The 14,237-nt window shown below is 34.6% G+C and overlaps 2 protein-coding genes across 2 annotated transcripts; both read left to right on the forward strand.

The window, feature by feature from the left end:
* LOC140175162 (uncharacterized) lies at positions 1–2,584 on the forward strand. Its single transcript, XM_072202099.1, has 5 exons — positions 1–130; positions 674–842; positions 930–1,085; positions 1,275–1,555; positions 1,776–2,584. Exons 1-5 carry the CDS (start codon positions 1–3, stop codon positions 2,582–2,584), a joined length of 1,545 nt encoding a protein of 514 aa, XP_072058200.1.
* Positions 2,585–10,086: 7,502 nt separating this feature from the next.
* LOC112711202 (protein SIEVE ELEMENT OCCLUSION B) lies at positions 10,087–13,985 on the forward strand. Its single transcript, XM_025763808.2, has 7 exons — positions 10,087–10,552; positions 10,649–10,735; positions 11,062–11,480; positions 11,599–11,696; positions 11,912–12,054; positions 12,174–12,626; positions 13,063–13,985. The coding sequence occupies exons 1-7, from the start codon at positions 10,262–10,264 to the stop codon at positions 13,747–13,749; spliced, it is 2,178 nt and encodes a 725-aa protein (XP_025619593.1). The 5' UTR covers positions 10,087–10,261; the 3' UTR covers positions 13,750–13,985.
* Positions 13,986–14,237: the final 252 nt, after the last annotated feature.

Consider the following 14,237-nt stretch of genomic DNA (forward strand, 5'->3'; position numbering starts at 1 on the left):
ATGGCTCCGGATGTGTCAGATGTGGCAAATGCACTGGCAAACGAAGTGCCGTTTGAGGAGCCATCATTCATGCAAGTTTTGGATTTGGAAGCCATGTATGTTCCGAAATTTCCGAATTATATCAGTGCAGGTACGTAATTCTCCGTATTTATAAAATGGATTAAAAATTTTTAATAATTTATCTTGATAATTGGAACAACTAGTTAAGTGAAGTGTGAAAATATACTCGATTAATATTTATTTTTGTTTACCTATTTGTGTATCTAAGTTTAAGAAAGTAAAATTTTTAGGGAGTTGTTGAATTAGTTGAATATAAATTAGAATTTATATATAAATTAGTAAATTAGTTAAATATCAGTTAGTATTTATGAGTTAATTTAGCAAATTAAGTAAATACAAATTAGTATTTATTAGTAAATTGGTAAATTAGATTAATATAAATTAGTATTTATTAGTAAAATAGTAAACTAGTAAATTAGTTAAATATAAATTAATATCTGTTAGTAAATTACTTGAAAATAAATACGCATTTGTTAGTAAATAAGTAAATTAGTTAAATAAAAATAATTTGGATTTATATCATAATTGATGCAGTAAAAATTGATTTACTTTTATTTTCGATGTTTAAATATTTGTGTATTAAATATTTTTTGTATGACTGTCCTTGTGGCAGAAATTCTTTTTGTCGCAGATGGTGAATTTGCAGTTGGGATGGAATTCAGTTCGAGGGAAGCTGTTATTAAGGCGATAAAAGAGTATACCATACGAAGAAGCGTAGACTACCGAGTGTATGAGTCTGAGCCGTTGACATTTTATGCGAAGTGTATACAGTATGGGTCAAGGTGTGATTGGCTTATCCGGGTTAGAATGATCAGCCGAAAGTACTGTTAGGTTATAAGGAGGTATAATGGCAGTCACACATGTACCAGAGCCACAGTTTCTCAAGATCATTCGAAGCTGGATTCGACTACAATTGCAAAAGCAATAAAGCCGTTGGTTGAGGCTGACCCTGCCTTAAAGGTAAAATCGGTTATAGCAGAGGTGCAATCGAAGTTAAACTACACCGTTAGTTATCAGAAAGCATGGTTGGCTAAGCAAAAGGCAGTAGAAAAAATATTTGGAGGCTGGGAAGCATCGTACGAAGCCTTGCCTAAATGGTTTGAGGCCATGTGTTATAAGGAGCCATCAGCTGTTGTTCATTTTAAGACTATGCCTGCATATCAAGGCAATGACTTGGTGACTGATATTCAGGTGTTGCATCGGGTCTTTTGAAGTTATTACCCCTGCATTAGAGTATTCAGACATTGTAAGCCAGTTGTCCACGTGGATGGGACCCACTTGTACGGAAAGTACAAGGGTTGTCTACTAGTGGCAGTTTCACAAGATGGCAACAACAATATCGTCCCAATTGCATTTGCTATTGTGGAGGGGGAGACTTCTGATGCGTGGCACTTTTTCCTTAGTAAACTTTGTCAGCATGTTGTCACTCGGGATGGTGTGGGACTGATATCCGACCGTCACGAATCCATAAATGCAGCTGTAGAAAGGAGTAATGGTGCTTGGTCACCTCCTAGAGCTTTTCATATGTTTTGCATCAGGCATATAGAGTCGAATTTTTTGAGAAAATTCAAGGTGCCGTACTTGTAGAAACTGGTCGTCAATATAGGTAACTCTCAGTAAAGCTAATTAATTTACTAACAGAGTTACCTTCCATAAGTGTGTTTACCTCTTTTTTTTCGTTTTTTCTTTTTATCCTGCATGATATTCGAGGACAGTGCGGGAGTTTGAAGTACGTTACCAGCGTTTACGAGAACAGTGCGAGGCCTACACTATCTGGTTAAACCGAATCCCCCGCAAACAGTACGCGTTGGCTTTTGATGGTGGATATCGATGGGGTCATATGACGACGAATCTAGTGGAATGCATCAATTCAGTATTGAAAGGTGTGCGCAATCTCCCCGTTACTGCCCTTGTGAAGGCAACATTCTACAGGCTTAACGAGTTGTTCACCCGAAAAAGAGTGGAGGCGACAGTCCGGATTAATGCTGGGCATGTGTTTTTTGATGTCGTGACCTCGAAGTTGCATACAAACAAACTTGCATCAGGAAACATACAGGTTAGTTGCTTTGACCGGCAGAATGAGGTATTTGAGGTGCGTGAGATGCCAAGTGGACTGGAGTTTGCAGTCGACCTACGTGGCCTTCGATGTGACTATGGTGAGTTCCAGGTGGACCGGATCCCCTGTCGACATGTGTTCGCATGTTGTGCCAACCAGCGACTGGATTGGCAAGTGTATGTGCATGATGTGTATAAGATGGACCGAGTTTGGCGGGTGTACCAAGCATGGTTTAGACCACTAGGTAATCCTACTACATGGCCTGCTTACAACGGACCTCAGTTCATGCCGAATCCGTTCCTGAGACGCATGACGAAAGGTCACCCCAGAATGACACGCTACTTGAATGAGATGGACACGCGAATGTTACGTCGGCCTAGGCGATGTAGCCTATGTGGAGCTGAGGGACACAACCGTAGCAGATGCTGTCAGTCAGGTGGTGTAAATGCCGACAGAGATGCTCAGTAGGTTCACATTCTAAGATGATATTATATATGTAGCATTATATAGTATGGCATGAGTTGTCCATTTAAGTTAACAAATTATGATATATGTAACATTGTATAATATGACATGAATTCTCATACTAAGTTAACATGACCTGGTCTATGTAGCGTTATAAACTATGACAATCTAGTATTATTCTCCATCTGTAGCATTATATAATATGACATCAATTGTCCAAATGAGTTAATTTGATATGATATTTGTAGTAATATATTAAGATTTTTGAAACATTAATACATAGTCCAGATCGTTAATACATAAATAAGTTCATTAATACATAAATACTATGAATATACAAAGTAATGTTACCATAGTCCAAGTCATTAAGCCATAATGTCCAACACATATAAAGTACTCTAAACACAGTCCACATCATTAATACATAAATAAGTTTATTGCACCACAACTACTTTCTCATTTCCCACTTTACATCCTTCACAAAGTTCTTGCATTTTTTGGCGGCCTTTTTGAACACAGATGGAGTGTAGGGATTAGCGCTACGATGTGACGGATCAATCCTCAAATTGTAACCTTTGACTTTGTCATCGGAGTGTGTGCCTAACCTGCATACAATTTAATAAAAACAATTAAATATAGCACATTAGGTAATCAAAACAACAGAGATACCACATATCATTTAGTCAAACCACATGGAGATACCATTTATGAACACAAAATGAATAACTAATCAAACATGTAAAGCAAAATACACAATATAATACCATCATTACGGGATTCCTTATCCTCATCAAACTCCTCTATCTCATCCTCCGCATTATCATCCTCGTCATCCGGGTCATCTACTAGATACGCATTGGTCTCCTGCTCGAGTGTGTTAGCATCTTCTTCAAGAGGTCACATGAAAACACGGTTATGATTTTGACTATTAAGAACTCCGCGTCCACTTTCACTTCTACTAGAGTCAACAGACATGAACCCTCTAGAAGCAACCGATGAGGTATGGCACGGAAGCCTCGCATCCAACGAATACCTACCTGCCATGAAATCAGGCTGATTGCCATATTGTGACTGTCCTGCATCTGCAGCCATGAACCCAAGCAATTGGCTAAAAGAACCTCCTTCTCCTGTTTCAAACTGTGACATACCCCAATATTGTTGATGCATTGGAAATGACGGGGTGAAATGTGTCTGAGGTACATATTGGCTTGAAGACTGAGGTTGTTCTTGTGGAAGCGGATTTGGAGGTGATGGTGGCGGCGACTGTGGCTCCTGTTCCTCATTGTCATCATCCGCATCCTGACTACCCTCATCCATACCCTCATTACCCTGATCCATATCCTCATTACCCTCATCCATATCCTGGTTACCCTCATCATTCTCTTTAACAACAAGAATCGACAAGTTCAAGTGGTCCCCAAATTTTGATCGGTACCGGTACATGTAAGTATCCAATGGATACTATAAAGGCATGGGAAGCTCAGAAAGAACGTGGTTATACCTGTTTGTCCAATGCATCACCCATAATGAATGACTTGGTGCCGTGATCCAGTTAAGATTCTTAGGACCAGTCAGGACTTCTCCATGCGCCTTGTCTAGATTCCATTCCTGATGAGGTACTCCCTGAACGAAACTAAACTGTCGCCTAATCCTATCGGTAGAATGCCACTCGATACAATTTATGTGCTACTTGTTCTACTTGTACTTTAATTGTGTATTACTTGCCTGTATTGCTTGTGTTTGTACAACTGAGAGGTCCCTCATTCTGGTGTCGGTGGACGTTGAGGGCTGTTCTCGATGAGATGAATTGATGATATGATTGAATAATGATGATTATTATTGAATGAGATAATTTGAGCTCCCTGGGTTGACGCAGTAAAGTGAATTCACTTGCTCCAGATGAGGATATGATGACTGATATAAAAATTGCTGAGGCATAATAATTGGTGGTAGTTTTGTTTACGTTTCTGGTTCGTAGGGAGTTAGAAAGTTGGGAAGCATCAGGAAGATGAATTAGATTTAGCATTCTCTTATGACAGTTGCCTATTTATGGATTAGCAAGAACATAGGGTGAATGTTTGGTGAAAAGAAGTTTAGGATGCTTAGTGAGTTTTTATTGCAGTGCATTGTATTTATTTGGTACTATTACCGTACTGGGAACCCATGGGTCGGGAGTTCTCATTCTGTATATATCTCTTATTTTTCAGATACATGTCCAAGTGCTCAGAAGTGAGCTGTGGTTCATCTGAGATATGGCAAAGATCCTTACATTTTCTACTTTATATTTTGCTTAGAATCTCTTCACCTTTATTTTGAAAAGCTTATATTATGTAGTGAACTCTTTTGAACTTGCCTATAGAGGCTCTTATGTTTCTTTGGGAGAGATTATGAGATACTGTTGTCATCTACTTTTATACTGTATCCTAGCCGGCCTAAACTTCGCGGGTCGTGACTAGTGACTATTTACTTATGCTATATATTCATGTACTGTACTTCTCTTACTCTTCTTTATGCCTTTATTTGTATATCGCTTTCGACATCACACTTTATCTTTTAGTTGTCGAAACGTGAGTGATGCATCTTCGCGATTTTATTTTTACTCTTTTCAGACTTCTTGATTAATCCCTTCAAATATACTTATATTTATATACTAAAAATTCACCTGAGAGTCGTACCACCGTAATATCATTGACTTATTCCTTCTAATAAATTTTATATTATTAAATTATTCTAAGAATTATCAATAACATAATATAAAGTTAGTATTGGATTAGTTTTAAAAAATACTTATTTTTTGTTTTTTTTTTAAATATATATTCTTTAAGAAGTTCTATTTCATATTTTTGAAAAATAGATTCAATTTCAAAAATAATTTAATTTTGTTTGGATAAAGAAATTTAATTATTTTAATTTATTTATTAATTATATTTTAATAAAAACTAAAAGCAATAGTTATAAATATAATGACTATAAATACATCTACATATAAATTTAAGACTATAATAAATACATTACTTATAGGGATAAGTACTTTTTTCGTCCCCAAGGTCTGGGGTCAAAATCAAAATCGTCCCCGACCTTTTTTTGTTATTAAAATCATCCTCAACGTTTAAAAATGATTTAAAATCATCTTTTTCCGAATTTTTGGACCAAAATACCATTAACTATTAATAAAAATTAAAAATAATATTAAAAAAAACCACCCCCACCCCATTTCTTCGTCTCTCTCCTCCCCCCCCAATTTCTTCGTCTCTCTCTCCATCACCCCCAACCCGCCGCCGCCCCGTGTCCAGCCCGCGCCGCCCCGCGTCTAGCCCGCCGCCGCCCCTGCTTTTGCTTTCTGCCTTCTGCTTCTTCTTATTCTTTTTCTTCTTCTATGAATTGAATTTTTGATGAAATTTGTTGTTGTTGATGAAATTTGTTGTTGCTGAAATTTGAATTTCTGAAATTTTTGATAAAATTTGTTGTTATTGCTGATGAAATCTGATGATGATGATGATGATGACCATGAAGAGAGGGCATGAGGAAGGGGGTTGGGGGTTACGGTAAGGGAGTGGGGTGAGGGGTAAGGGGGTGAGGGGTGGGAGGGGGTTACGGTGAGAGGGAGTGGGGTGAGGGATGAGGGGGTGGGAGAGGGGTTACGGTAGGAGGGAAGGGGAGACAAAGAAGGGGAGGAGGGAAGGGGAGACTGGGGGTAGGGGTGGGGGTGGGGGTGGGGGGAGGGGAGGGGAGGGCGGGAAGTGGAGGAGGGGGAAGGGGAGACCGGGGGTGGGGTGGGGGTGGGGGCAGGGGTGGGGGAGGCGGGAAGGGAGGGGGACGGGGAGGAGGAGGGGAGGGGAGACCGGGGTTGGGCGGGAAGTGGAAGAGGAGGGGGAAGGGTAGACCGGTGAGGAGTGGGAGGAGGGGTTACAGTGGAGAGGGAGTGGGGTGAGGGGTGAGGGGTGGGAGGGGGGTTACGGTGAGGGAGGGTGGTGGTGGTGGTAGGAGAATGATGATGATGAGGGTATTTTGGTCCAAAAATTCGAGAAAGGATGATTTTAAAGCGTTTTTAAATGTTGAGAATGATTTTAATAAAAAAAAAAGATTAGGGACGATTTTGATTTCGACCCCAGACCTTGGGAACGAGAAAAGTACTTATCCCTTACTTATATATTATGTATTAAGTATATTTAATTTTAACAATTGAATTAATTCAATAACTATAAATACATACATCCTCATATTCTCATATAAAAAACTCATTCTCATCGGATACATCCTATGTAAACTCAATTAAAGATTCAACTCTAAACTTAATTCATTTAATATATAAACTCAAATTCAACTCAAGTATAGTTTTTAAAATTTATAATTCAAGTATCAAACTGTTAAAGACTCAAACTAAATAGTTCACGAATTGGCTTGATTCATTCTAGACATAGCTTCCATATAATTTGTCAAAATGATTGATGTGTTCAAATTTATTATCATATCATCAATGATTAAATAATTAGAATAATTTTGACAATAAATTTATTGCAGGTAAAAGATATATGTCAAATAAAATATTAACGTAATAATTTTTATGGTAATTATTTGTTCTCTTTAAAAATATTTTTAATATTTTTTACTATTATTTAACGTTAACATATAAATAATAAATACTCGCTTTATCAATTAATGGCCTCAAAATTAAAGATATTCTATTAGAATAGTATTTTTTATATGGTAAAAGGATTAATGAATATATTTTTACAACTTGTCCACATGTCCTGTAACTTCTTACTTATTTAATTGTGACCTTTAGTCTATGATCTGTTTATTTAGTCAACTTATAAAAATATATTTTATAAATCTTAATTAAAATGATGAAAATTTTAAATAAATTTTAATATCTCGAGAAAAAAAAAAAACTATTACATGCTCTAATTATATACTATAGAACATAGAAGGATGGACAGAAACAGTTTAAAATTTAAGGAATATAATCACCAAAATATCATTTATCTTCCTCTCCCCCTCTCTTTTTTTTCCCCTTTCATTTCTTTTCGTTGGGGTTTTTTTTTCTCTTCTTTTCTCTTTTTCATGAAAAATTAAAAGTATATTATCAAAGGAGAATTGCAAGCCAAAAATTAAATCTGAGATTGGAAGAAAAGCAAGGAGTCCAGATCAACAGGTATGTTGGAGGTAGAATAAAAAAGGACACATAAGACGGTTTTGGATTTGAGGCTTAGTTGGGATTTGACAGAAAAATCAAACTTGTTCACATAGTAGCAATTTTTGATTTAGTTTGATAAATATAAACTAATATTTTTAGTATTTAAATTATTAAGATGTTATACAACAAAAATATATTATTATGATCTTACAACAGGCTAAAAGATTTTAATATTTTATGGAGGGAAAGTCGTACGATGCATGGGTGATGTCAATGTATTGCGTCACATAACATGTCCAGAATGCAAGCAATACGTATCCTTAATCTGCATATATTAAATAATAAACAAAAGGTTAAATGTATCGGATCATGGATCTCTTTATGTTCTGTAGCATCAAGTAGCAGTTAATCAAATAATAATATGATGATGAAATGCTTTTTCCAAGCTAGTTGAATAAGAAAAAGAAAAGGTTGAATGTATGCAAGATAAGCTACAAGAATCTGTGATCCACTACTGTCGCCATTAGACGCGCCATCAATTACTTCTGTATTCTTTAATTTTTCTGCATATGCAATTAAAACAAATATAATACAACCACTTCATTTCAAGTCTATGTATATAGTGAGAGAATTTGTTATTTTGTTCAATTAATTAGCCATCAATAATATTTAAAAATAGATAAATTTTATTCAATTTTTTAAAAATAACGGATGAATTTATGTCTAATGATTATTACATGAAATTAATTAGCTTATCATGATTAATTGGGAGTGGATCCTCTCAAGTGAAAAAAAAAATAGATGGTATCTAGTGTTTAATCTCACCATTCATTATTCTCTCTCCTATTTATATTTGGTCCCACTTATAGAATTAAAAGTGAGAGAGATCACACTTTATTCTCTCAAGTGTTAAAAAAATGGAGAGGATCCATTTCCTGATTAATTTTAGGTAGAAATTAAATTTAGATGCAATAAACTTTACGTGAAATTAATAACTGAGAGTCGTTACATGATTTGATTAATGTGATTAAATTTTCATCTAACGACTCTCAACTATTAACTTCACTTAAAGTCGATTACACTTGAGTTTTCACGTTAATTTTAACAATTAATTTAACTTAAATTTTAATAATCTAACCAATTAATTATGGTATAATATTTTTTTTTTGCAAATTATAACAATCACTGGATAGTTGGATTAAATGTTAATATTCATCATTTTGGTTAACATTGATGAAATTATGTGTTTAACTTTTCCTTTTTCTTTTAGATAGTTGGGTTTAATGTCTGATGTTGACGGATATTTCAAAAAATTTATTATGATGGTATCTATTTAAAAAGTATATATTATAAAATAAAAAATATATATTTAATAGAATATTTAAAATTGCTAAAATTTTATTTTATTAATATATCAAGGTACATCTTTTGATAAAATTATTTTTATATATTTTATGAATGAATTATTATCTAACTTAAATTTTGATGCTATGATTTTAACCCAAAAAAAATATTTTTCAATCGTATTTAAACACCTAATGTTTTTTTATTATTTGATAATGTAATTTTTATTTTTCGTTTATACGGTTCATAAAAAATGATAAGATTCAATCAATAACTAACTAAAAAAAACTTATCAAACATGTTTGTTGACTATTGAATATTTTTATTTTTATTTTTTCTTAAATTTATTCTATTTCTTATATATTTTTTTTATAATTACATAGTAAACTAATTAGTTTTATCCAATAACTATTAGTCATGTTATAAGAAATAACTTATCCTTTATTTTAAAGATAGTTGGATAGAAATTGAACTGAAATATATTATTAAATTACTATACTAAAAAAATTAGATTAATAATTAAAAATGATAGTTAAAGATAATAATAAATTCTAATAACTTTATAATATTTCCCCCCAAAAAAAACAAACACGCACGCTGATACGCATATATATATATATTATTCACTTAAAAAAAATACTAAGGATAAGAGAATTTATTATATATTTTTTGTTAACAGTTTGTTATCAATATTTAAAAATATAGACTAAAAACATGTTAATGAATTACTATAATAAAAAAAATTAGACTAATAATTAAAAATACTAACAAAATATAATAAATTCTGCTTACCATTAAACTTTTCTCACTTAAAAATAAACAATTGATCATAGATGAGTACATCTCATACCAAAGTAGACTTCAAATTCCAACCTCTTCATTAAAAACATCAAGTGATAAGATGCTGGCCGACAACCAATTAGTTAGAGTAATCGATTAATGCTAGGTTTTTTAACTGGGTCTGCGAGTGTGAACACGGAACACTTGTCATTAATTATATATTAAGACCCTACAAATTAAAGAAAATTAAAAGAGTGAGTAAAAGTGTGACCCCTTGAGAATTATAAATAGGGATAAGGTATGCAGCTAGCAGAGGCACACCAAAACCGCACCAGTAGTAGAAGAGTTGGTTTTTTTCTGGTTCTTTAATTAATCTGAGAGCGCTAAGTAACTCTTGTTCTCTTTTGAGTTTTGTGATAATGTCAAACACAATCGGAAGCCCTCAATTCCCTGGAATAATGGTGAAGCCAGGAGAGTCTCGTCCAGGAGTTCCACTCACCTCTCATCCTGCAATTATTCCAGACCTCCCTGCCGATTGTGCTCCTCCAATATCGCCGCTGAACCCATTCAATGTGCCTAATGATAATTTGATCTCTTTCAACATCAGCCCCCTCCATAACCCTCAAGCAATCAGCTATGATGTCGATTCTCTTTTCAATGTTCTGTCTGACATTGTTATTAGCACCTCAACCATTTCTCTTGACTTCCAGGTCCTCATAACTAACTAACTATTATAACATTGTACTGCATTTTAATGTGACTATATTTATATTATTGTTTATTTCTGAATATTATTATTATTTCAGCAAGTGACCCTCGATCTTGGGCAAAACAAGGTTCCTCAAGTTGCTCTCCAGCCAGCTTACAACCTTCTCAGCGAGATTGCTTGTCAGGTCAACTCATTAATTACCTACTTTTACAATAACTTAGCTCATTGTATGGTGCCAATCAAAATTATTACATATTTTAGATGGTTGATTATAATCATATGGTGAATTTAAGTATGCTTATATTTATAGTGAATCAGAGGTTATAAAGCGTTATTAAAATTAAAATTATATTTTTATAAATATCATAACTACCATAATTACCATAATATATACATATAATATTTTTTAAAAAATGTTATTTTAATTTTAAAAATATCTTTTAAAATGTTATGGCCACCGTAACTAGCTTAGTATACAGATACTAGAATGACATCGGATAATTATTACAGATGACATGCCACTCGTTCAACGCATCAAATGCGCACAAGTCAGTGGTGGGAGTTCTTGAGAAGCTGAGGAGTTACACATGGGATGCTAAAGCAGTGATAGCACTCTCTGCTTTTGCTTTGAACTATGTAAAGCCATTGCGACTGACAGTGGCACAGGAAGCGAGCCAGAAGCAGAACGCGCTTGAGCTGCATCTGTTCACGCTTGCAACAGAGGGGATTCTACCCGCTCAATCGGTTTCAAATGTTACAAGCAATTTGGTTAAAATTACACTGGAACTCATAAAGGGGATCATCACATTGGAGAAGCTCTTTGTAAACAAATCATACACTATAAAGCATTTTCCAACTCTCTGCAACGATTCTCGTGCTCTTTACGCTTATTGGGCAATTTTCTCCCTTTTTGTTTGCGCTAATCAAACGTATGTCCGAATTTTAACATCCGAGATGCTCTCTCATTATATATTTTATATTGGTTAAAATCAAATCTATATTACCACAATTAAACTTCTACTTGCATATGTTGGATTGATTCATCAGGGGGTGGGAGGAGATCCAGTATTCTTGGATTCTTCAGAAACTCAATGCTATTCTGGATCAATTGAAAAGTTATTTGCAGAAAATCAGAATCCAACAAGGTTACGTTGTCTTCACACATACTATATAAACAAATAAATGCCACTAGTACAACTTTTACACTCTAGTACTTGATTAGTAACTCGGGCAAAAATTAATTAAGAAATTTAACATTTATTTTTCAAATTATAAAAATACAAAAATTAAATTTAAATACTTTCTCGTTATTTAAATCTATACTTACTAACTCAAAGGTTTATCTTCTATTCTATTGCAGTGCAATGGCAACATCTAATTTGGCGTATAGAGGTCTTACAAAAACCTTCATCAGTAGGAATTTGGCAACTCCTCAAAGCTCTAATCTATCCCAACAACTTTGATAAACCTGTTACTATATTTGCCAACGGTACCAATGAACTGGTAATTAGTGCGAAAGTAATAATAAAATTTCAACACCATGACATGCCGTGTGTTATATATAGATTTGCAAATTTATGTTTCTCTCGTTTCTAATTGTAATTTGGTTCGTCAATGGACAGCTTACCCTGGATGAAACAGAGAACTTGTTTTTATTCATTTCTGATCTTGAGATTGACGATGAGATAATAACGTCTCTAACATCGATTCACGGATACAAGAAGGGTAAGATTGTGTGGGTACCTGTTGTGAGAGATTGGACCCTTGAAATCAAGGAAAAGTTTAAGAATTTGAAGTCTAGGATGCCTTCATGGTATGTGGTGGAATATTACTCACTCATAGAAGGTTACCAAGCATTGCAACAAGTGTGGTATTACCGAGATAAACCTATTGTGGTGGTGCTTGATGCTTCTGCAAATATTTTGAACCTCAACGCACTGGAGGCGATCACTCTGTGGGGCACACAAGTCTTCCCATTCAGTCATGCTACCATCTCAACTTTTGTTTCTAAACCATGGAATTGGTTTTGGTCCGCAGCATATAAAATTTGTCCTCCTATTCGAACATGGGTCACGGTAAGAACTACTACTTTTCACTCCTTGCTACTTTTATTTGCGTAGAGTATGTACATATCATTGACACATGAGAACACTACAAATATGCTCATGTAATCCACTTTCTTCTATATTTTTAAAAGAACAATAATTTTATTAATCATCAATAATAATAATAATAATAATCCGATGAAGAATACTAGGGAATTAACACTATAGTGTTAGCTAACATTATAGTAAGTTGTCAAACGAGTTTAGTATAAAGTTCACTAAAAATAAACTTTTGTTGCTTGGTTTTGAATTTCAGATGTTATTTTTAATTGAGTTTTAAATACTTTTATTTTTAAGAGTTTTAGATAATTTTTTTCGTATATTAAATGTTGGCTGTAATGTTAGCTGTACAATATTAGTTATGGAGACTTTCTCTTGTCTAATATTCTATATTCACGCGAGTCAGAGCGAAGAGCACTACGTCTTTTTCTACGGAGGAACAAGCGAATGGACTAAACAGTTTGGTGATCATCTTGATGTTATAAAAATGCGCCTGGAAGGAAAAAACACAAACATTCAACAATGTAACCTTACATTAATTGAGCAAAACCTTCAAACCTACTTTTGGCATAGCATCAGGTACTCACTCCTCAGCATCACTCAAAATGTTGAAACCATCAACATGAACTTGTCCAACATTCAAATGCTTCTCTCCATGAACACTCTGAACTTCGGATGGGCCATCGTGACCAACGGCCAGAATATAATCTTAACTGGGTACAATAATGTGATAATGGATGTGCTCCAGGGCTTCGAATACTGGCAACCCAGTATATCGGCGTTAGGCAGCTTTGGCACCGCTATCTACAATTATTACTATGTCCAACTCGCCAAGCAAGCGCTTCGGCCTTGTATAAAGTTCCGATTGGATAACATTCCTTCTAGTGGGCTGATCCAATATACGTGCCCCGAACCGACATGCCACCACAATATGCATATCGAATCTGTGACCTTCAAGTGCTGCCATGGGAATATAGGTACTGATGATGTTGATAATGCTTTTCCGTTTGAAAATGGTAAAGGACCAGCAATGATACCCCCATCCGCCATCAAACCTCGTGGTCCTCTGATTGTGACCGAGTATCCTCGTTGATCGCGTCTTTAACCTTAACATCATCAAGACATCATCAAGTTTAAAATTCAGCTGGCTTTGCTTTCATTTAGCATTGAATAAAATAGATTATATATCTATCATCATTAATTATGCATGCTTTTGAGATTTAAAGTTTATGTAAGTCTGTGTTAGCTAGTGACACGCTATTGTATTCTCTTGTCTCTGTAATTTGGATTCAGTCAAATAAAATAAAGCTGTTGGGCTTGTTCGTCACAGTTAAAGTCTTTGCTAGGTCATTTTTTTCTTTTTACAGATAAAACATTTTCATTTATAAACAGTGTCACTTCCTCCCTCATACACCCACGAAAATGCCGAACTAACACTGCTCCTCCCTTCCTAGTTGTGTCCTTTCCTGTGGAGTTTACTTGAATTTCTTTTAAGTTTCATTTTAAGGTGTTGAGTATTGACAACGTAAAATATTTGGTACCATCATCTAATCATGCACACCAAAAATCAGCACTACATAT

Source organism: Arachis hypogaea, chromosome 9, assembly GCF_003086295.3.
Source record: "Arachis hypogaea cultivar Tifrunner chromosome 9, arahy.Tifrunner.gnm2.J5K5, whole genome shotgun sequence".
Classification (NCBI taxonomy): Eukaryota; Viridiplantae; Streptophyta; class Magnoliopsida; order Fabales; family Fabaceae; genus Arachis; species Arachis hypogaea.